This window comes from Oenanthe melanoleuca, chromosome 8 (assembly GCF_029582105.1).
Source record: "Oenanthe melanoleuca isolate GR-GAL-2019-014 chromosome 8, OMel1.0, whole genome shotgun sequence".
In the NCBI taxonomy this organism is placed as follows: Eukaryota; Metazoa; Chordata; class Aves; order Passeriformes; family Muscicapidae; genus Oenanthe; species Oenanthe melanoleuca.
Genome location: NC_079342.1, coordinates 22,537,482 through 22,559,612, shown reverse-complemented (window position 1 = coordinate 22,559,612; position 22,131 = coordinate 22,537,482). Strand labels below are relative to the sequence as shown.

Below are 22,131 nucleotides of genomic sequence, written 5' to 3'. Positions count from 1 at the left end.
GGGCGTGATAAGGTCACCCTTCAACCTCCTCGTCTGCAAGCTAAATCTGCAGTTACAGCTCCTCGGTCCTGGGGATGCCAGTGTGCCCCTGCTGCGCCTCTGTGAGTGTCCACAGAGCGGATGCGGATGCGTGCCCATCTGTGTGTGTGTGTGCAAGGGCGTGCGTCCCCCTCCCCGCCGCGGGGCTGGGTGTGTGCCCGTGGTGTGTGTGTGCCCGTGGTGTGTACACGAGTGTACACGCACTCACGCGTGTGTGGGACCCACGGGGGCGAGGGGCGGCCCCGGCCCGGCTCCCGCAGCCGCGGCGCCGCCCCCGCTGCCGCTGCCGCCCGGCCCCGCTCCATCCCTCCGCCCTCCTCCCTCCCTCCCGCAGCCGCACCGAGCCACAGACCGCGGCGGGGCCGGGCAGGGCCGCACCATGACCGAGACCACCAAGACCCACGTTATCCTGCTGGCCTGCGGCAGCTTCAACCCCATCACCAAGGGGCACATCCAGATGTTCGGTCAGTGGCGGCGGCGGGCCGGGGAAGGCCTGGGGGGCTGGGGCTGCAGCCGGGGTGCGGACGGGGAGTTGCGGGGTGCGGGGCTCGGATGCGGGGCTCGGATGCGGGGCTCGGATGCGGAGCTCGGATGCGGGGCTCGGATGCGGGGCTCGGATGCGGGGCTCGGCGCCGCTCCGCTCCGCTCCGGCAGCGCGGCGGGCCGGGCGCTGTCCGCGCAGATGGTGCTGAAGGCGCCGCGGGCGGGGACCGCCGCGGGCTCCCGAAACCGCTCCCCATCCCCGCCAGCTGTCCCCAGCCCTTTGGGGCTGTCCCCCTTGGATGGCCGTGTACCCCGCTCCGCACTCGCATCCTCACACCCCCGCAGCCCCCGGGGTCGGTCCTGGCGCTGTTTGTCCGCTGCTGTTCGTCCTCGGGTCTGCCAGACTGCAGCTGCTGCAGCACTTCCATTTCCTCTGACCAGGGAGGAGATAGAACCAAGCAGCCACAGCCAGCTACAAAAGCCAACAGAAATGCAGGCACTTAATGGGATATTGGAGTACTCAACCATTAGATTGATTCTAGGTCGAAGGAACGGGAAACGTTTGTGTGAGATGATGGATATTTGGATATTACCGAGCATCCCTGTGATGATATAGATGATGGGGACGCTAGAATCACTGCCACAGCCTGCTTAGGCAAGACAAGACCAAGAGCAGGGGGGAGAGAAAAAGGGCAGTCTCCATCAAAGGCAATCTGACATGCCATAAATACTGTTGGGTAAAGCTCAAAATGCCTGGAAATCCCTATGCAAACTGTGGCTCACTTGGCTGGGGAGGGGTCCTGTGAGAGTGAAGTGTTCACTGCAGACCACCCTGGAGTGCAGAGACAGGATTCATCCTTTATGTCTGATAGGAAATTTAAAGCTGGGAAGCAGGTACTGAAGGTCTTGTGCTACCAGTGGAGGAGCATCCCTGGGGCTTCTAAAAGCTGTATATAAGTTTCTAAATATATAAACTATATAAAAATAATTGAAATCAGCTTGGGTATTTCTGCATCAGCCCTTGTTTTTGTAGAATATAATGAGTTGCACATCAGATTAGAAAATGATGGTTTTCTAGATGCAAAGGATCACATTGTTTTTCCATTTCATAAGTGCCAGCAGAATGTAGGCCTGGACACCAACATGTTTGAAACTAAAAAAAAAAATCCTACTCCCTAAGCAAAAAGAAATTGCCAACAAGGATCAAGAAGAACTATTTAAAAATAAAAACATTTATTAAATTAAATTACAGGGACTTGGTTGATGGAAGAAGCCACTGATGAAAAAGATTTCTGTAATTCATATTTAGTCTTATTTTGATTAAGTAACACTAAAGATATCCATGTGGCCCTTATTCAGTGGACAAACAACAAGTAATAAAATGTATTTTAGAAAATAAGGATCAATGAGATATTAGTATGCAGTGCATGTTCTTATTGACTTGCAGTAAGATTTTCATTTTGCTCAGTACTCTTCAATATCTTTATTAAAGATGTGAAAGAAAATATATAATCCCTGGCAGTAAAAAGTGGCCATAACCACAAAGTGGGTAGAATAGCAATTCCTGCCTGGTAATGAGTCAGTTGTGCTGCCTGACTCGGGTTGTTTGATAAAAAGGGCTTGTTCAACAGCAAAGGCAAAGTCATATGTCCAGCAAGGAAAAAATGCACATCAAATATAAACAAAAGGCAAATGTCTTCTGCCGAACAGCAGTGGTGTCAAGGACTGAAGGGGGATTGTGCACAACCCACTGAATGCAAACTCTGTGTGGTGCTGTAAATAAAGCAGCAAATGGGATCCTTGTAGATTTGAGCAGGGGAATATCAAGCAGAAGAAAGGTTATATTATTTTCATGCACAGCATGAGCAAAATCCTTCTCTGAGGAACAGTGACATGAATTACATTAGTTTTGGAAGCCAGGCTTTGTGGCAGGAGACTAGGAAAGCTCAGTCTAGATCCATCCTTAAATATGTTAAGGGGCATCTTCATCTGCCTGGGGAAGGGATATGTGATATGTGATGAAAGTGGGCAACTTTGTTCAGCAGAATAAGTACTGGTGAGATGCCAAGAATGGAATCACGCACCACTTCAAACTACAAATCTGTCGTATGGGTTTGAGTGAAGGTAATCAAGTAATATGAGAAAGTACCTGGGTACCTGATGGATTCTCTGTCACATGAAGGCTGTACATGAATACTCAGACATGTTTCAGGAAGACAGGTTCTAGCTCAAATAGGGTGGTTTGATGTGGAAATTTTCTATGCATGCATCCTGTAGAGCTCTTGGAATACAATACTTGAGATACCCGATAGGGAAAAATGAGACTTTCATGAGGAAAGGACACAGACTTTAGCTTCTAAATCCCTCCTCACTTGTGTTTGAGGAACACTTCTCCTCAAGTCTAAAAGTGTAATCCTGTGAAGCCATACGTATCTCAACCAAAATCCATGTTACTCTTCTAGCTTTGCAATACAGAGTCCAACCAAAACAGTGCTCTATCCTGTAAATGATGCATTACAAACAGCCAAATTTGGGCAAAAATATTGTCTTCATCATTCAGACAAATAGTTGGGCTTTGAGAACCTAATAGGAGGATTTTTTGCTTAACATAGAGAGAGACAATTTATCTCTTTAACATATGGCACTAATTAAGCCAAAAGGAAGTACAATATTTGCTCAGGTATGTCACTGTAAACACACCATTGTATGCCAACCAGCATTTTTCTCAGTGTGGATTTTACCATGTTTTATTCAGATCAAAACCCAACCTTCTCCCATAGGATTTTTGCCTGAATAGGAGATTAGTTAATTATGTGGAAGTCTCTTCTAGTGGGGGAAAGATTCCCGTTGAGTTATTCTTTCCATCAGTCATATGAATTTAAGACTCATTATCACTGGGATTCCAGAAAGCTGGAATTCTTCTCACAACACCAAATCTGCAACTGCATCCCACTGCTGAACCTTGTGAGGAGCTGAACTTACTGCAACAGAGCTCCCCGCTTCATCTGCCACTTAAAATTCTGGATCACTGGGGCTCCCCAAATGAGGCTGAATCATGTCTGTGTACACAAAATGAATATCATACATATAAATTAATACTTTGGCTAAGATATACAACATATAATGAAAAAGTAGGTGAGACACAGTCATGTACAGCCATCCCTACCAAGAGGTTGAGACAAACACCCACATAGTCCTGAAAACACTCTGAGTTATTTGTGGTATCAGCTGTGCTTTGAGAGGTGTTCTGAATCACAAATTTCAGCTCAGGGAGCCCTAATACAACTACATCCAGAGCTTGAAAACCAAAAGGCAGCTGTGTAGAGCAAGGTAGAAAGCAAATGTTTCAATCAAAAAATATAGTTTGTTTTGAAGATGTCTTGGGTAAAACACTGGGATTAAAGGCATCACCAGGCAAGGTCAGAGGCTTCAGGTTCTCTGTCGTGGTGTTTCAGAGTTGGAAACAGAGCCAACAAATAGCTGGATTTGGAAGGAAGGTGCTGAGAGTAGTTTCTTTGTAGGTTCTGCAGTGGAAATGCCTTGTAGTGTCCTGTGGATATGTGAGAATTGGAGAATTGTTCTGATGATTTCTTCAGACTGAAATGAGGGTTTTGGTGGGGTGAAATCGTATCTGGTTGATCAATGTTCTGCATTTTGATACTGATTTTTTTTTCTATTTACTTTTATTCATTTTTCTTCAATTGTAGAAGAAAAGGTGCCTTTGGAATCGCCCACACCCCCTATTTTGGCATTTTAGACTTTTTTTTTCTTGCCTTTTTAAGGTTCTGAAATTCTTCATAATCCATTCTTTTCATGTGCAAACTTCTAGGTTCATTCACAAAGCTTTGTTCATCAACCATAGTTTATTACTGCCCAGCTCTAAGAACAGCTTCATCTCCTGGGATAGGATGACCCCTTGATTCCCCTTTCCATCTCTGCTTATCAGCCTGCAAGTAGCAGAGCTTCACTGGGGCTCCCTGCTCTTGCAGGGGAAGATTTCAGCCTTCCTTCCTCCCTTCTGGATGCACAGTGCCCACAGGGTCCAGCAGTGTGGAGTCCAGGGCCCATGGAGATGATCAGAGCTGGTCTCAGAGGCAGCAGGTTGGGTGACCCCCACCTCAAAAAAAGGGACATTATCTGACTCGGTCACAGGCTCTTGGCTTTTTTTACAGCTAGTTTTTGGGTACTATGAAGCACTTGGCAAATAGATTATTCTAATCAAATCTGTATCATCTGCCTGTATCCAGACTGCCTCATCTCCTTCATGTGGGTTTATGGGGTGATGGGTTGCCCCAGGTCAGCTTCTTTGGGAGGAAGAGATTTGTGAGATGTCATTCAGATGTGGCCCTCTGACAGAGTGTTTTTGGTACCTCAGATATTTCAAACCTGTTTGACCACGGGCTTTCCCCATCTATCTCATTTCAAACAGTGCCCAAGACCTGGACTTGCATAGAAGAACACTGCCTGTAAATAGCCTGAATCCTGAAAGTCAGCAAATCCCCACTATCTTCCCTTTTTGTCCACTTAAATTTTCCTTATGTCCTACATGCATCTGTTACTGAAGAGAGTTAATATCCCAATGAACAGCTGGCTAAAAACCATTTCTGGTGGAAAACAATGGAAGAGGGCTTTGCTATCAAACATAAAACCCTCCTGCTTGGTTTCTTAAGAAAACTTGAGCAATTAAAAATCTCGGCAGGCTGCTCTTTGATTATCCACTGCAATCCTTGTAGAGAAGCAGCACTGAGGGCTACTGCATCCCACGGCAAGGGATTTGAGATGAAAGGATGGAGTTCTCTCGCTAAAGAGGGATGAAGAGGCAGGAGCTGAGGCTTTTGTTAATGATGTATTGTTTTAATACCCTGAATTTCAAGAATCACTTTTTCGTATTTGATTGAGATGACTGAACTGCAGAGCAGTTTAATGAGTGTGTCGCTGCCTGGGACAGATCTGGGAGAAATGCCTGAGCAGCATGACAGCTTCACCCTTTCCCCTTTGCTTAAATAGGAATACATCGGCAAATATCTAGAAGCAAAATTCCTTCCCCCTCCATCTAATAAAAGCTTGTCAGGAACTTGGGAGAGACTGCTTTGCTGTCTGCAACACGAGTAAGAAATGCGGACCGCTGTGAGGCTGCCTCCTGGTTCCATTTGACCGCGGCTGAAATCTGAATGCGGAATTACCTGGAGGGATGGATCGATGGAGCGAGAGGTGTGATGGGGCTTTGGGAGGCGCTGGCTGAGCTCCTCCCTGGCTCCGCACGGCATTTGAGCTCAGAGCGCCGGCATAGTAGGAATGACCTGACCGGGGCAGAGCAGGACACATCTCACTGAAAACACCCGCGGTGATGGGTCAGACACGGGGAGCGGCGGCATCCCTGCCCATCCCTCTGTAACACCGCGGGGAGCTCCCACCGACATCCAGAACGCTGGAATCGCAGCAAACAAGGTGTCTAGGAAAGCAAGCTGTGCCTAGCGCCAGGTGCCCCTGGCTCAGCATGACACCCGCCAGCCCAGCCCTGGTGCCTGGGTCACCAACACACCTCCACGCCCAGCACCTGCCCCAAACACTCTAAAACTGCAGATAATTGAGTGCTGGGCACGGCAGGACTGCAGCACCCATGGCTCTTCTGCGTTATATATCATTTGATATCACATTCCCATCACTGCAACCCTTACAGACTCATTTTTCATAGCCTTTGTCATCAGCTTCCTGCATCTTAAGCATCTCCTCTTCATGACCCAGAGTGAGAAGCTTTTCTGAGCACAAGACTAAACTCCATCAATAACCATTCAGAGATTCCTTTAAAACATTTATAAGCTCTTAAATATTTAACAGTATTTATTACAGTCTCTGAGACATCACATTGGCTCTACGATAATGCCACCTCCCAAAATGTGCCACATACCTTCTTTTACATCCACCAACTACAAACAAATCTGGCAGTAAGAAATCCAGTCCTACAACCTCATTCAAGAAGGAAACAGGGGGCTCTGCTTCTATTTAAAAAGCATTTGCACTCACTGTGATGCTCTCACCTCTTGCACTGTCTTCTCTGATGCTTTTTAACATCAGCCTGTGCAATGCCAAGGGTATCAATTAGCTGCATGCTAAACACTGGCAGCCCACATCTCTCAGGTAACCTTGGGCAGCTCATTTATCTGCTTGAGTGGTGCAGTGGGGGGAGCTGCCAGGCTGCTGTGCTACCACAGTGATGGGGGCCAGGGGTAGGAGTGGGTCAGGACTGTGCTGATCTTCATGCATCTGAGTGACAACTGGCCCAAAATGGGCATCCTCAGCTCTGCACACTTTGCCTTCCAAAATCCCTTCTGACAGCAATGCCAGGGGACAGCAAGAGCATAAGCTAGAGCATAAGATAGAGACAAAGCCAGGGCACCTCCAGATTTTGACTCAAGCATGCCCTCTCTGGTATTTAAAACCCCTCAATCCAAGCACTTCCATGATGCCACCAGTGCCCAGCCAAGCAGGGATAGATTCTCAGGATGTCCCATGTGGAGGTCAGTAGTGCCCATCACAACCCTGAAAATAAACCAGAGTCAAGGCACAAGCTCTCATTCCATTAAAACATCATTGTCGATGGAAAAGGCAACCTGGCTCAGAAACACCTCTTTTTCCTCCCCCTTTTCAGCATCAACTAGTTTTCTTCAGTAAGCCTGAACCACTGGATGTATCTCGGTCTTAATTTGCTAAATCAATATTTGGGAACAGAAACGCCTAGATTCTTCAGAAATATACATTCTCAAAAGCTACTGTAGGGCTTGCCCCAGGAGATACTAACTGAGATAAGTCTGTTTCAGGGCTGGAACAGGAAGCACAGGCAGAGGAGGTTCCCACGGGATGGGTGGAGAACCCATCCAGCAGTGGGGAACAAAGCGACACGGACCCCTCACACATCCGCAGGCGATCGCTTTATTGCAGAATTCACCCCGCGTTCACACCTCTGATCCCCACCGGCCATAACCGAGACAAACCGAGGCCTCACAGCCCTGAACAGAAGGAGGGCGCCCATTGGCTGGCTCAGCCGCCGTGCTGCTGTCCACGCGGCCCTCCAGCCAATCAGCTTCCTGCGCACACGCTGTCCACGAGTTCCCCCAGCCAATCACCATCTCGCTCCCGGCTGTCACTAACGGATCTCTCCTCACTCCCCTCAGGCGGCTCCGGCTGTCCGGCTTGCGGCGGTGCAGTTCCCACAGGGCCTTCATAGGCCTTCACCGCTTTAACTATTATAACCTCATAGCCTACAGGGCAAGGAAGAACTTTCATAGTCCCTGCTACACAAAGGTTTTTATTTTCACTGAAAATCTATCAGCCCCTAATGGAGCTTAAGCCTTCCCTGAGGAGATGACGTTTCTCTGTGGTTCAATGGCAAGGGAAAGCAGAAAATCCACTTTTCCCAGGACGAGCTGGGTTGGGGATGCTTAAACATGTAGCTATGCTTCTGGCATCTTTGCTTTGTGCAGAGACATGGCTGATGTTTCTTTTTGGGGAGAACAGGAATGGGTCTGCAAAGAGACGGGTTTGGCTGACACACAGCTGCAGGAACGGGAATGTGACATCCCTCTGGTGTCACCTTGAGCCTGAAACCCTGCCATGGCTCTGTCACCCCGTGCCCTCCCCAGCATCCTCCCAGCCTTTCTGCCTCTCTGGCTGGGATGTTTTCTGCCTGCACAATCCTGATTCAGCCAACACAGATTCCAGACAAAGCATCTTCAGATACTTTGCCAGCAAAGGCAAGCCATGGCTCAGGCACACAGCGGTCAGCTCCATGTGGAGGCAGCCCAAGACCAGCAAAGAGCTGCTGGGCAAAGACTCCTCATCTCTGCTACATGGGGAATTGATAAGCATAAACCCTCTGCTCCTGGTAGCATTGTGATCTTGCCATGTGTCAGCCCGAAGGAGCAGCACAACACATGCCAGGACGTAAAAAACACTGCCTTTAATGTGCTACAACAGCTTGGAAATGAAAACAAACAGAGTGCTTCCACAGGGAAATTAGGGCACTGGAAAACAAGTGAGGAAATCTGTTGGGGTTTTATTTCCCCTTCATTTTTTTTTTTTTAAAGGCAGTGTGTGACACCAATTTCCCTGACTGAGATGAGGACTGGTACTTCTCCAGGGATGTACAGATCCCTGTCCTATTTTGGATGTTCTATACACATTTTGACGCAAGTGAAATATAAAACCATGGCAGAATAGTGAAAATCTTGCCTTTTGCTGCTACCCTTTTTCTGTATAACTCTATCCATGGGCCCAGGATAACAAAAATCACTTCAAAGCAGAGCAGTTGGGACTATCTGGAATACCCTCCCATTTGGTTGCCAGTTTATTTTTGCTCCTGATATTTAGATTCTCATCAAAGTTGATATACAACCACAAAATGGCAGCTCTGCGCCAGATTCACACCATAAATTGATGTTGCTTTACTGTGGGTGGCATATTACATCACTTTACACCAGCTGGAGAGCTGTTAGCCTCAAAAATCCCAGAGGAGAGACAGATTTCAGGCAAAGTAGCTCTGACTGTTTTCTCCTGGTCCAGCCACTGTGATGTTAACTCCCCTAGATTGTGCTTAAATAGATCCCAGCATTCAGAGGGGCATTTTACACTGAGCACTGGCAAATCCACATTTTGGCACATTTCTTCCTAAAATCAAGGAAAATACTACACTACACTGGAAGAGGAAAACTCTCTCCTCTCAATCACAATACACCATGGACAGCTCTTGCTGATTTGTGGGGTGACAGCTAATGCACAGGGGAAGGTATATGACCTTTCACTTCCCACTTCAATATCACACATACAGAAAATCATCCTACCTAGAGATGCTTAATCCTTCTCCAAGGGCTTCTAAGCAAGTTATTTCAGTGCTGTCCTGCAGAAGACAGCTCAAAAAACCTTTAGGTGAAGGCCTATTCTTCATCCGTTTTTAGAATCACAGAATGGTTTGGAAGAGACTTTAAAGATCATCTTGTTAACAACACCCTGACGTGGGCAGGAACACCATTCCCTGTGTCTGACAGAAAAGTAGGTCCAGTCCCTGCCTGGAGGAGCTGGTGGCACTTCAACTCAAGAAGCAGCTCTCTGTACTTCTCCTCATGTTGCTCACCTGATGGATATTCCCTGCTCCCTCCCACTCCATTGCAGCAGGATTAGCAATTACAGGAGGGAAAAGCATCATGGCCTGGGTAGTTTTGTCATGCTTTTCATCAGGTGCTCCTTCTTAAGCTCTGGGACCTGAGAGCTCTTCTTCCTGGACTCCTGTATAACTTCTCAGACACACTGACCCTTGCAATACTTGACTTCTAATGAAAGAGGGGGAAATAGGATGTCTTCACTTTCAATTTCAATTATATCAAATAGGTTGTCTCTCTACAGCTTCATAGGGGAAACCCAAATTCCCTGGGAGCAGCCAGTTCCCCTGCCCAGGCCCCATCTAGCTGGAGCTCCAGGAAATGCTCTGCTGTTTCTAGGTCAGCTTACTGTGACTCAGTCTCCTCCTTTGATTATTTTTAGTTAGCTAGTTAGTTTGTTTCAAACATCTAGTTTCTCCTTTCTGCTTGAAGCCAGGAGTGGACGACAGATGGTGATAGCATGAGTCTCATTAGTCATCACTTGTGGCTCTGAGTTGGACACTGGTGGGGACCTGGATGGACTGGCAGGGTCAGGTCCTGCAGCATCACCTCTCAGGGCCTTTTACAGCCTCTGCTTCCACCACAAATCTTGAGGCATTTGGTGACCGGTGCTTTTTTTGTGCTTATGAAAAGCTGATAAAACTAATGTGCAGCAGCACCTGAATCCTTTCCCATATTTGTTATTTCCACAGTGTCTGGGTACAGCTATGGACTAATGGGGTGGGGAAAAGTGTTAACAGAGCAATTAGCTCAGAGATTAAAGCCATTAAGCATTAGGGGGCTTAATGGGATTTTTCTACCAACTAGAAGTCTCTTGAGAATCTGACTGAAATTGTCTAAGAGGCACTGAGCATGAGGTAGGACAGGCTTTTTGGGTCAGTGGGACACTAGGATCTCCCCAGACTTGCCTTGGGAAGGGTCAACCCCACAGTGAAGAGTCAGTCTCCTGCTTCTTTCCAGAGGAGGGATCTCTCTTGAAGAGCAGCCAGGGCTTGCTCTAGTAGAAATGTCTCTTCTGGGAGCCAAGGGAAGGGAGATGCCAATAGTTTCCCCAGCTCTAACCAAGATCTGACTGTGGGTGAAGACACTGGTTGGGACCCAGAACCAGGAACCTACCTGGAGTAGGCAGGAGAACTGGGCTCTGGAAGGACACCTCTGATGGATACATCCCTGATTTGGCATTCAGAGGCCTTTTAAAAAAATATTTCTATATATATCTTTATCTATATCTGTATCCATACCCATCATTCAATTAGACTGAGAGTAACTGCTGGCTCCTTGCCCACACTGAGCTCTGGAAGCACCATTTAGGTCCTGAAAGTGCTGCTAGCTTGAGAATAAAACAAAGTGTGCTGGCATATCTGGGTCACTCTCTCCTGCAGAAGAAGGGATTTTAGACAGTTGCAAAGTGCCTCCCTTGCCCTCAGCATCTCAGGCCATGTCCCACCTTCTGTCCAAGGATGTTAGAGGCCAAATTGCTCAAAATAAAAATGGAGAAACTTGGGAAATGATTTTGTCTTCTCTATCACCTGTGGCTGTGGAACTTCTCTGTCCCAACTCTCAGGGCCATGCAATGAAGGCTGTGCAAAGCTTTCTTGCCTCCCTCTTGTGTGTTTTCAGAGCTGGGGCACTGTGAGTGAGCTGCAGCTTCAGTCCCCTGTGGGGAGAAGTGCATAAATCAGAGCTGGCCTGTGGCTTTCCTCTGTAAGAAAAAGAAAAAATTAGAAAAAAGGAAGTCTTAGGGGTGCAGATGAGCCAGGTACAAAGACAAAGCCAATATAATTTGAAATTACACCTTAAAAAATTGAACATGAGAAATATTTGGTTTCATTAACATCAATTTAGGTGATGGAGCAATGCCAGAGGAGCCCAAACATTGCAATTAAATATACTCAGTGAGAACCTCCAAAAAGAAACATCTCTTAAATAATGACTTACTTCCTATTGGGGAAGGGGGATGCTATTTTTCTATTCAAACTGAACAAAACCATCACTTTTCAATTTTGTAGCCCGGGTGCATATCCTCTGATTGGTCTTTCCCTACCATCATCTCTCAGGAAAGCAGCAGAGATGAAAATACTTGAAGTACACTTGCAGGGGAGGTGAGCAGAACTGGGCTTGGAAAGCAGGAAAGTGTCACCAGTGCTTGGGACGGGTCCAAGTGTCAGCCCTGTCCCTTCCCTCCCCAGCACAGCAAGGCTATGGCCATCCAGCAGCTGCCAGGCCTGGAGCCATGGCTGAAAGCTTCCCATCCCACAAGCAGGCTGCCAGGGGGCTAATGCATGTCTTGGCAGAGCCATCCCCCGTGTTTATTTATGTCAACAACGTTTAAAAGCCATCGAGGCTGCCTGCAGCACTACAGACGATTTACGCCAGAAAAGGAATGAGCTCTTCACTTACAAGCTGACATCCTTGCATTGCTGTGGCAGGATATAAAGTGCTCGTAGCAAATGAAAATACTGGAGAGGGTTTTCTGTGGTCTGGTGTCATCTCTGGACATCACAGGTATTTAACAGGCAAGGAATGGGCTGGGAAAGGATGGAAAGCTGTGACAAGGGCTGAGCTCAAGGACAACAAATGGGCCTGATACCAACTAGTTGTCAGTGGAATGGAACTAAGATGCCAAAGACTTTGGACTTTTCAGACCAAAATCTACTTTTTGCCCAGGCAAAAATCTTTACACAAGCAAGGAAGGAAGGTTGGGAGCTGCAGACAACTGACCATAAGGAATACAGCTGAGAAGAGGAATACAAAACTACTGCAGTGTCTTTGGCATTAGCCATATCTGTAAGGAGACTGTGAATCTAAACCCCATGAGCAGCATATTTTGCATGAAAGGCATAACAAATTTTGTGAAAGAAAAAGGTCTTTTCTGAGAACATGGATCTGAGGGCTTGGAGCAAGCACTGCAAGATCAAAGCAGCCACAGCATTTGAAGCAATGACCCATGAAATCCGATGTCCTGTTTCCAGAAGCCCAGAAGAATCACTGCTGCTGGGATCCACACCTCCAGCTTGTGCCAGGGGCACACGCCATGGCAGGAGGCACTGCACCCTCAGCCCAGGACAGGCCATGAGCCACCAACATCCCTGAGGTCTCTTACAAGAGCTGAAGCAGTTTTCTCTGGCCCTGTGCAGAGGGGAGGTCTCAAGGCTTGATGAGCTAATGTGTCAGGACAGGCTTAGCTATTATGGCCTATTGCCCTCTCCATTTAGTCACTGAAGAGTGCGTCAGTCTAAGGAGATTCAAACTGTAAAAAAATAAAAGTAAGCTTTAAACATAGCAGCATGGTTGTGGTGAGGGCACATGTAGATGCTGCAAACTAACACTGCAATTTTAGAATAACAAAATCATGCACCATCTAGGTTGGAAAATACCCTTTAGACTGAGTACAGCTCTTAACCCAGCACTGGTGGCAGGGCCACCACTAGCCCATGTCCCCAGGTGCCACCTCCACATGAATTTTAAATCCCTCCAGGAGTGGGGACTCCATCACTGCCCTGTGCAGCTGTGCCAGGGCTTGACAACCATTTACATGAAGAAATTTTTCTCAATATCCAATCTAAACCCATTTCCTCTTGTCCTGTACGTTGTTCCCTGGGAGCAGAGCCTGACTGCCATCTGACTCTGCCCCCAGAGAATTTTGGAGAGCCAGAACGTCTCCCTTGAGCCTTTTTTTCTCCAAGTTGAACCCCCACCCAGCTCCCTCAGCCACTCCTGGTGCTCCAGCCCCTTCCCCAGCCCTGTTCCCTTCTCTGGACACTCTACAGCATCTCAGTGTCTTTATTGTGCCACCCTGGAACCATGGTGCCCCCTGCCCCAAATCCTTTGCCACCATCCCAGCAGTAAGAGCAGCTGCTCCTGTCACCATGCCAGCCCTACCAGTGACACAGCTCCTCTCCAAACAGGATTTGGTGTGTTATTTAAGAAAATGCAATCTTTTTAAAGGCTTTTGTTTTGAAGTGGATAGCTGTGAAGGACTGGCTTAGCTGACGGTTGTACGCACAAGCGAGACTGCAGAGTTTCCTGATGGACACAGCCCTGCAAGCAAACAATGTGCTCTGCCCTGAAACCAAGTGAGAACAGACCAGTTTGGGATGTGAAACGGTGCTCTGCAAGCTGTGGGCAAGACAGAGCCAGAAGGCAGGTCTTCCCATTCCCTACACCATACTGCCCCTTCTTAGCCCACATTTGCCCAAATACTTCCCTTGCAGGGATCTAATTGTCAATAACTGTGTTCCTGCTTCCATGCATATTTAAATTATATGTGGTGTTTCTGAGGTAGACTACAAGCTCTTGAAAACACAGATCCCAGCTTAGAAAGCAGCCTCATTTCTACAGGCTTCTCCAAAGATCATGCAGGTTAAAACCGAAATGAGCAGTTTTGACGGCAATACAGGGCAGCAGCACCCCTCTCCTGCCAGCAGCAGAGCCCTCCCTGAGTGCTGCAAGGCCAACAGCAACCCCTCAGATCCATGCCATGGGCAGTGACATCTTCCTCTAGAGCAGGTTGCTCTAAGCCTGCCCAGCCTTAGACACTTCCAAGGATGAGGTATCCAAAACTTCTCTGGGCATCCTGTGCCAGTGCCTGTTTTCTGCAGAAGAAATGCTTTATTAAGGCAGAAGGTGGTGGATATTTGGTGTGAGCTCCTAGAAGCTGGAGCTGAGATGACATGCCAGCAGCATGGGTCACATTGCCTGAAGATGTGGAGATGGTGCCAGGCTGTTTAAATACAGACCTTGAGATATTAGTAGCCAGGAAAAACCTTTGGCTTTTGCCACCAAGAACTCAAGGCAAATTAATACCGTCAGCCACCCCTGAGAGCTTGAAGCAGAATTTGCATGCAAAGAGTTCAGCTCCTCTGAAACATGAACTTTATGAAGGGTCATACATGAAGAAGGACAGATCAGTGTTTTTAATCTTCTTTTGGCAAGGAAAATCAAGTCAGGGCAAATCAGGAAATAATGAAAGGATGTGTTAATTTAAAACTCAATGGCATCTTTTTTGTTACGGAATTTTCTTTTTATTTTAATTTGCATTTTAGAATTGCATTATGATATAAAGTTAAATGCTGATCCATCAATCTTCACTTCTCTCTGCCTGTGCAAAAAAACCAAACTCAAGCATACTGTGTTTTGCTGCATGTGCTCTCATGGGATTTTGAGGGCAGGAAGGATAATTTTGGTGCATCCAATTCAGGCAATCAGATTTTAGTCCCTGCACCAATCAAATTATTTAAGCCCACTTTTCCCTCTCTTGAGGCTTGTGTGTCCAAGGCACAAGAGCTGGGAAGGCAGCCAGAGTTAGGATTTCAGGTGAGTCTGAGGAAGAGGCTGTATTAAGGCTGGCAAATTTCCCACAGGCTGTCACAGAGGCCTGAGGCTGCTCAATGCCCTCGAGGGGGAAAAAGGTCCATGGCAATTATATTTCCTTAATTTGCTTTTAACTGACAGCAACTGAATAATATTCCCTAGCAGAAGTTTCAAAATTTGGAGGAAAAAAAATTATCCAAGTGACTTAGAATGAGGGAATGGTTTGGATTGAAAGGGACCTTAAAGCTCATCCTGCTCCAGCCCCTGCCATGGGAAAGGACATGTTCCACTAACCCATCAAGCTTCAAGCTCCATCCAACCTGTCCTTGGACACTTCCAGGGATGTGGCAGCCACTGCCCCACTGGCAATACCCCCCCCTTCAGGATGGACCTCTCGCCATCCCCCAGGGCAGTGCTGGGTGCTGAGTTCAGTGTCTGAAGGAGGTGATGCACAGTGACATCTTGGGATGGCTGATGGATCCTGAAATCACCACCTCAGTTTCAGAAATGCTCTTTTTATTTGCAAATCTGAAATATTTTATAGATCTTCACTTGAAGAAAAAGTTGTCTTTCTAAGGGCTCATCAATCTTATCTGCCTTTTTGCTTTTACCTTCCATTCCTTGCTACTGTTGGGTAGATATGTAGGAGACTAGGTGAGTTTGGCAATTTGTCACCAGCATTCTTATCCTCAAATGCCACCTTTAGGAAATACCAGCCTGAAACCAAACATCTCTTAGCACAGTTGGGACATGGGCAGCACATGGTGCTGACACAGGCCAGGGAGGGGTGTAACAGCTGTGCAGCTGTGGAGGGACTGAGTGGGCCGTGGCTGGTGGCTGCTGCCATGGTGTTGCAGGGCTCAGTGGGTCCTGCTGAATCCCCCTTCACCCTTTTCCTTGTCCTCCCCTCCAGAGCGAGCCCGGGATTACCTGCACAAGACCGGACGCTTCATCGTCATTGGCGGCATCGTCTCGCCCGTGCACGACTCCTATGGCAAAACGGTGCGTTGTCCCCAGTTCCTCTTTCTGCCTCCTATGTGAGATGCTATCTCTGAGATTAGGGCTGAGCACTGGGCACCACTGCCTGACCTGTGCTCCTTTCATGGCCCTCTTCTGCCTGGGGCAGCTCCTGACCATGAGAAAGTCTCAGAGAGAAGGGAGAGATGAATCCTCTCGCTGTTTAGATAAAAACTGCAGTGAGACCCTAAAATCAACCAAAGTACTCGACAGCAAAGAGAAACATTCCTACCAAAAACAGTAGTGGTAGTAATGCCTTAAGTGGGGGTTGATGGGGTTTTTTTAGTTTTAATTATTTCAAAGCCAATTGTTGGGGGTTTTTTTGGGGAGGGGGGATTGAAATTGTGCAAATGAGTGACCTTTAGAAGCACTTGTCAAATTAGGAACGGTGAGCTCACTTGTCTCCTGAAAGCTGGAGGAATTTCCTCAAGAAACCACTCCCTCAGGTTGCCCTGTTGAAGCACAGGTCTGGGAGTGGTAGTGCTGAGCTAATCTCACCAACAAAGCACGTAGCCAGGGTTGAGCCCAACAGAGACTCCTCCCCTCCAGCAAACAGGAGCTTAAATAAACTTCTGTGGGTAGGAAGGAATCCTCCTGGCCTGTCTCACACGAGTAAGCCTGATGTTGTGCCCCAGAAAGGTTTGCAAGTCCAGGCTGGCAAGAGCACAAGGCTTCATAACTGTTCTTCCCTCACCTTCTTGTGCAGGGGCTCGTCTCCAGCCGGCACCGCTTGACCATGTGCCAGCTGGCTGTGCAGTCCTCCGACTGGATCAGGTGGGTGGCAGAGCTGGCACTGCCCTGGCACCAGCAGCCCTGCCCCTTCCCTGCACCGTGGGGGTAAACTCCTGCATGAAAAGTGGAGATGCCACCAGCTTGTAGAGCTCCAGGATGAATTTTCTCCCAGCCCAAGACTAAAAATCATAAACTTTCCCCTCCCAGTCCAGCCGAGAGCAGATGAGAAGGGTTACATTACCCTTCAAGGGAGCCCTCAGGATTTGGGAGTGTTTCGGGCCTTTCACTAAGCCTCTGGTGTCTGAGTGATACCCAAAGTCATTTGGGTCACTCTAGCCTTGTACTGTGGCACCTTCCCTGTCCACACATGTAGCACCAGCCTGCAGCACTGCCATGTGGCATCTGGTGGTTGAAGTGACACCAAAAGCATCTTGGGTTGCCCTCAGACATAGTCACATCAAAGCCAAAGAGAAGCTGGTTAGTTGGGTACCAAGCATGGAAAGATGCCCAGGCACACATTGAGGTCTCCAGAGCTGTTAAGGATCACTGTGTAGAAGGGCTGGAGGAAGGACATGGTCCATGCTGAGGGATGGCTGAGGGATGCTCATGGCACTACTGGCCCAGTGTTGGGGGGTGGCATGGGCGGGAGGTCCAGGCAGTGGTCATGGGGGACACTGTTGCCTTGCTGTGCTTCTGGCAGGGTGGACCCCTGGGAGTGCTACCAGGACACCTGGCAGACCACCTGCAGTGTGCTGGAGCACCACCGTGACCTGATGAAGGTGAGACAGCCCCTGTGCCGTGGGTGTACAACAGTGAGGGCATGGAGAGAGTGCAGGAGTGGGGGTGCTCTTCACCAGCTCATGGCCAAACAATCAAAATACATCTGAGATTGACAACGAGAAGAAATACATCAGAGATTGACAGTGAGAAGACTTGCAGGAACACAGTGAGATCCTACCTGGAAGGGGTGAGACCTTGTCACAGCTGCTTTGAGGTCTGGGCCCTGATGGTGGAAGGAAATGGAGCCCTCCAGCTGGAGACAGCAGCCATCCTGGACCCAGGAACATCAGCAGGGCAGCAGAGCTTAAGGCAGAGTCAAAGCAGGGGTGGGCATAAACCAAACCACATCAGTGACACTGTTTCCTCCTCCCTGAGGGAGGGAGGGAGGGGTGGATGGGCCTCGCCACTCACCAGCTGAGCCAGAACTACTGTATGATCCTGACAGATATTTGACAGGAAAATTCAGCATCTGGGAAGTCCTCAGGGAGCAGAGCCCCAGGAGGATAACTTCCAGGCCTGAAAGCCAAGGAGGAAGGTGGCTGCCCTTGGGTGACCACAGGGACAGGGGTAGAAGAGCTGCTGGTACACTCAGATATAGGAAGAAAACTAAAGATAGGAAATGGATGAAAGAGCATTGTACAGGCTCACAGACAGCCCAGACAGGAGGCACAGGAGCAGCATTGGCCAGCCCAGCAGGACACCCAGTGCATCCAGGGACTGTAGTGTTGAAGCCAGGGAATTGCTGGTCATACCTTCCTTCTCCTGCAGGGGTGGGTGGAGGAGAAGAGGACATGTCTGCTGCTTGCTAACCCACACAAAAAAATTGATATAACCTTAAACACAAGTCATTATCCACAGGGTCCTGATAGCCCATTTGGTGAGGTCAGATGGGACTGGGGATGCACCTGTCACAAAATGTGACCTTGAACCCAGGGTGCAGAGGCTTGTTAGAGGGTCAGAAAGGTTTTGTGAGGATGCTGGGGTGAAGACACTGTTCCAACTACATCCTTCCCTGATTGCAGAGAGTGACTGGCTGCATCCTCTCCAATGTCAACACACCCTCCATCACCCCTGTGATCGGCCAGCCCCAGAACGAGTCCTCACAGAACATCTACCAGAACAACAACAACGTCTCCAGCAAGCCCACCGCGGGTAGGTGGCAGCAGTGTAGGGAAGAGAGGGATGACAACTTACCCCCACCTCCCAGCCAGGGCTGCCAAATATTAGAACAGTGCTCCATCACCTTATTTTTGGAGACAGGTGTCTCATCAGTCTTGCTGCACCAAGTCCAGGGTGGGGCAGGGGTGTGATGCAACAGTCAGCATCCAGCACAGCAAGGGCAGAAGCCAAGAACAGCTTAAAATGGCTGTGAAATCTACTTGGACTTCACCTGGCTGATGCTTAGGCAGTGAGACCAGCAAAAGGAAAGGCTACTTGGTACCAAGGGATGAACTGGCAGGAGAGATGATGTAGTGAGATTGCCTACAAGACAGAGGGATGTGGACCATAAAGGTATTAGCTGAGAAGAGGGAACATTACTTGAACCCCATTAAAATGGACATCTTCTTCGTGATTTTAGCTGTCTAGCTGGTCCCTTCAAGGCACAGTGGAGCACTCTTGGGAGTTAAGACTGTGATAGGACATGTTGGGAGATGCTGGGAGTAGTTGTACACCCAGACACAGGAGCATTTTACAGAACCAGAGTGGCAGAAGTGCTTAGACAGCTTAATTGCACAGCCTCTCTCCCATTAAATGTCCTTCTTTCCCTTTAGCAAAGATCTTGGGGAAGGTAGGAGAAAGCCTGAGCCGGATTTGCTGTGTTCGCCCGCCCATGGAGCGCTTCACCTTTGTGGGTATGTAGAGGAAAGGTCCAGCATCACCTCTAGAGATCCACTCCCCACCCTTCCTCCCAACCCCTCTTCGAGGCTGGGCACCAGCACCTCTCTTTTGCTGCCCTTTCTCAGATGAAAATGCCAACCTGGGGACAGTGATGAGATATGAGGAGATCGGTGAGTACACAGCCCCTCTCCACATTGCTCCAGCTCCTCTGGGCCAGCGCTGCATGGCTTGGGAGCATCTGCATGACAGCTCTGGCAGATACAGGACCATCTCACCTTGGTGCCAGCTATTGGGCCTCAGGAATGAAAGAGAAACAGCTCTAAGTGGGCTGAGCCTAGTCCCATTTACAGACAACAGCCTGAAATAAGGGAGTGTGCAATGGGGCACAGCTCCCAGCACTGGCATAGACCTGCCATGGCATCCTGTCCTGAGAATCCCCTCAAGTGCCATCAAACTTGGCCTCCCATGGTGGTGTCACCCCATCCCCACATTGCCTGCAGCCCTGCAGAGCCTCACACAGCAGCAGAAGAGATTTTGGCTGCCTGACCGGCCATGGTACCCCTTGCTCTAAAGATTTTTAGGGGTTTTAGCCCCACCAGACATCACCCAGAGCTCTGCATGGGAAGCTTGCTGGTGGTTTTGAGACCCTTTTCATGCACAGCCTGGCACTGCAGCCATCCTAGCACTTGCACTGTGCAGAGCCTAAAGGCTTTGGCCACCTGGGAATGCCAAACAGGGAGGCATTTTTCTATGCAGTCACCTCTTCTCACCCCTCTGGGGGGATTTTATGGCTTTTGTCTGGCAGTTGTGCAAATAAATTAATCTTTATGGGCCTGCCAGAGCAGAAAACTCCTTCCCACAGCACAATTTTCTTGCTGAGCTGCAAAGCCAACCCTCAGAGTTGGGGGGTGGGGGGATGCCTGTTCAGCCCCTGTTCTCCCACCTCGGAACTTCTCTCTTTTCCAGAGCTTCGCATCTTGCTGCTCTGTGGCAGTGACCTGCTGGAGTCCTTCTGCATCCCTGGCCTCTGGAATGAGGCAGATGTGAGTCACCACTGCCGGGCACCCCTCCATGCTCCTCCTCCTCTGCTTCCCACAGCCAGTGCTCCTGGGAGTCACTAGGTCCCTTGGGATGACAGGAGCTGTGCCCACCATCTCCATTGCCTCTGTCATCTCCCCTACACATTTCCACAGGGCTTCCATGATCCCAATCCCTGTACCCTGTTTACTGTTCATGCAGAGTACATCACCTGGGGTGGCAGGGTAAGCCTATCCCAAGCCATATCCAAAGGCTGTGCTCCCACTCCTTGCCCCTTGGAAGGAGCAGTATGAAATAGATGCCAATCCCAGCAGAGGGAGTTATGCAGGTAGGATATAAGGTATTTACAGGAGTGGTCCAATGTTAGGAATTAAACATATTTAGAGCCAAATCAACATATTTCACTCGCTGGAAGAAGCTGTATTTTCATGGGAGAGCACCAGCCCTGGAGAGGGTCTGGTCTACTGGCCCACCAGCTGCTCCTGGCAGTTGGAGCCATGCTGGCTATGAGGACTCCCCTAACTCCTCACTGAAATCAATCAGCCAACACAAATCTCCCTCCTTGAACTTCTCAGCCTTCAAAAATCTGTTACCACATCTTCAGTCCTTAACTTTGTAAAGCATTTAGGCAGCAGGCAACTCCTTTGAAGGACTGGAAAAACTGAAATGAGCCAAGCCTGGGAGCCCAGCACAAAGCACAGGCAGAAGATGCATTCTGCAGCAGCACATCCTCATAGGCTCCTGCTGCCTGAATTTGCTGACCCAGAGCTCTTTTCTGAGTTGTATCACCTGAGATAGGTGTAAGCACTATGAGTGCTCCCCATGCAGTAGCAAATTTGACCAAACAACCTTAGGAGAACAATCCTCCCAGATCTCTGTCAAGATCAAGACATCCATCCTGCTCATGAACCCTTCCAGCGAGGCAGAGGTCACATCCACCTTGGGCAACCTCTTCTGCTGTCACCTCCTTCTGCCACAAGTTCTCCTCAAAGCCAGACCTCAAGATCTACTAATGGGATTTAACCCTGTGCCTTTTATTTTATCTACTGCTGACCACGTGCCTGCATAATTCCATGTTTCTGCCAAAGGCTGTTGACATAGCCTCAAAATCACTTTCCATCTCCCTCCAGCCATGGTCCAGCTTTCACAGGGCAGGGTGGGGTTGGCAGACAGTGGCAGGTTTTGCATGGCTGTGAAGCTCTCCACCCTTTGTGTTGCTCCCAGATGGAGGTGATCGTTGGGGAGTTTGGGATGGTGGTGGTGCCCCGGGACGGAGCAGACCCTGAGCGGATCATGAACCACTCCTCCATACTCCGCAAGTACAAAGTGAGTGAGCGGGTGACCTGTGCCCAGGGAAGGCTGTGGGGGGATTTGCAGTCTCTCTTCACCCAGGGGGACACTGCTGTGATGGGACACAAAGTATCTCAGGCTCAAGTGCTCTCAGCTGATGGATGGGATGAGCAATGGGAAGAGCAATGGGATGAGCAATGGAATGAGCAATGGGATGAGCAGGGTGGGAGGCTGGAGGGGCAGATATCTGCTTTTAAGCCATCCCTTCACTACTGTTTTCCTCTTTCCCCTGCAGAACAACATCCTGGTGGTGAAGGACGACTCAAACCACCCCATGTCAGTTGTCAGCTCCACCAAAAGCAGGTGGGTGAAGCAGGGCTACTCCCACTACAGAGCGGGGAGCAGCGTGTCCCCAGCCAGCCTCTCCATTTGCAGGGACACCTGCCCC

The 22,131-nt window shown here is 48.9% G+C and overlaps 1 protein-coding gene across 1 annotated transcript in view; it reads left to right on the top strand.

Moving 5' to 3' along the window:
* Positions 1–324: 324 nt before the first annotated feature.
* The window catches only part of NMNAT2 (nicotinamide nucleotide adenylyltransferase 2), a 24,813-nt gene continuing 3,006 nt past the window's right edge, over positions 325–22,131 (top strand). The window contains exons 1-10 of the mRNA XM_056497161.1: positions 325–503; positions 15,901–15,989; positions 16,711–16,778; positions 17,437–17,515; positions 18,539–18,668; positions 19,289–19,369; positions 19,481–19,525; positions 20,322–20,398; positions 21,618–21,719; positions 21,979–22,046. Coding sequence (XP_056353136.1) covers positions 419–503; positions 15,901–15,989; positions 16,711–16,778; positions 17,437–17,515; positions 18,539–18,668; positions 19,289–19,369; positions 19,481–19,525; positions 20,322–20,398; positions 21,618–21,719; positions 21,979–22,046 — 824 coding nt within the window. The 5' untranslated portion in view covers positions 325–418. The remainder of the gene's footprint in view (positions 504–15,900; positions 15,990–16,710; positions 16,779–17,436; positions 17,516–18,538; positions 18,669–19,288; positions 19,370–19,480; positions 19,526–20,321; positions 20,399–21,617; positions 21,720–21,978; positions 22,047–22,131) is intronic.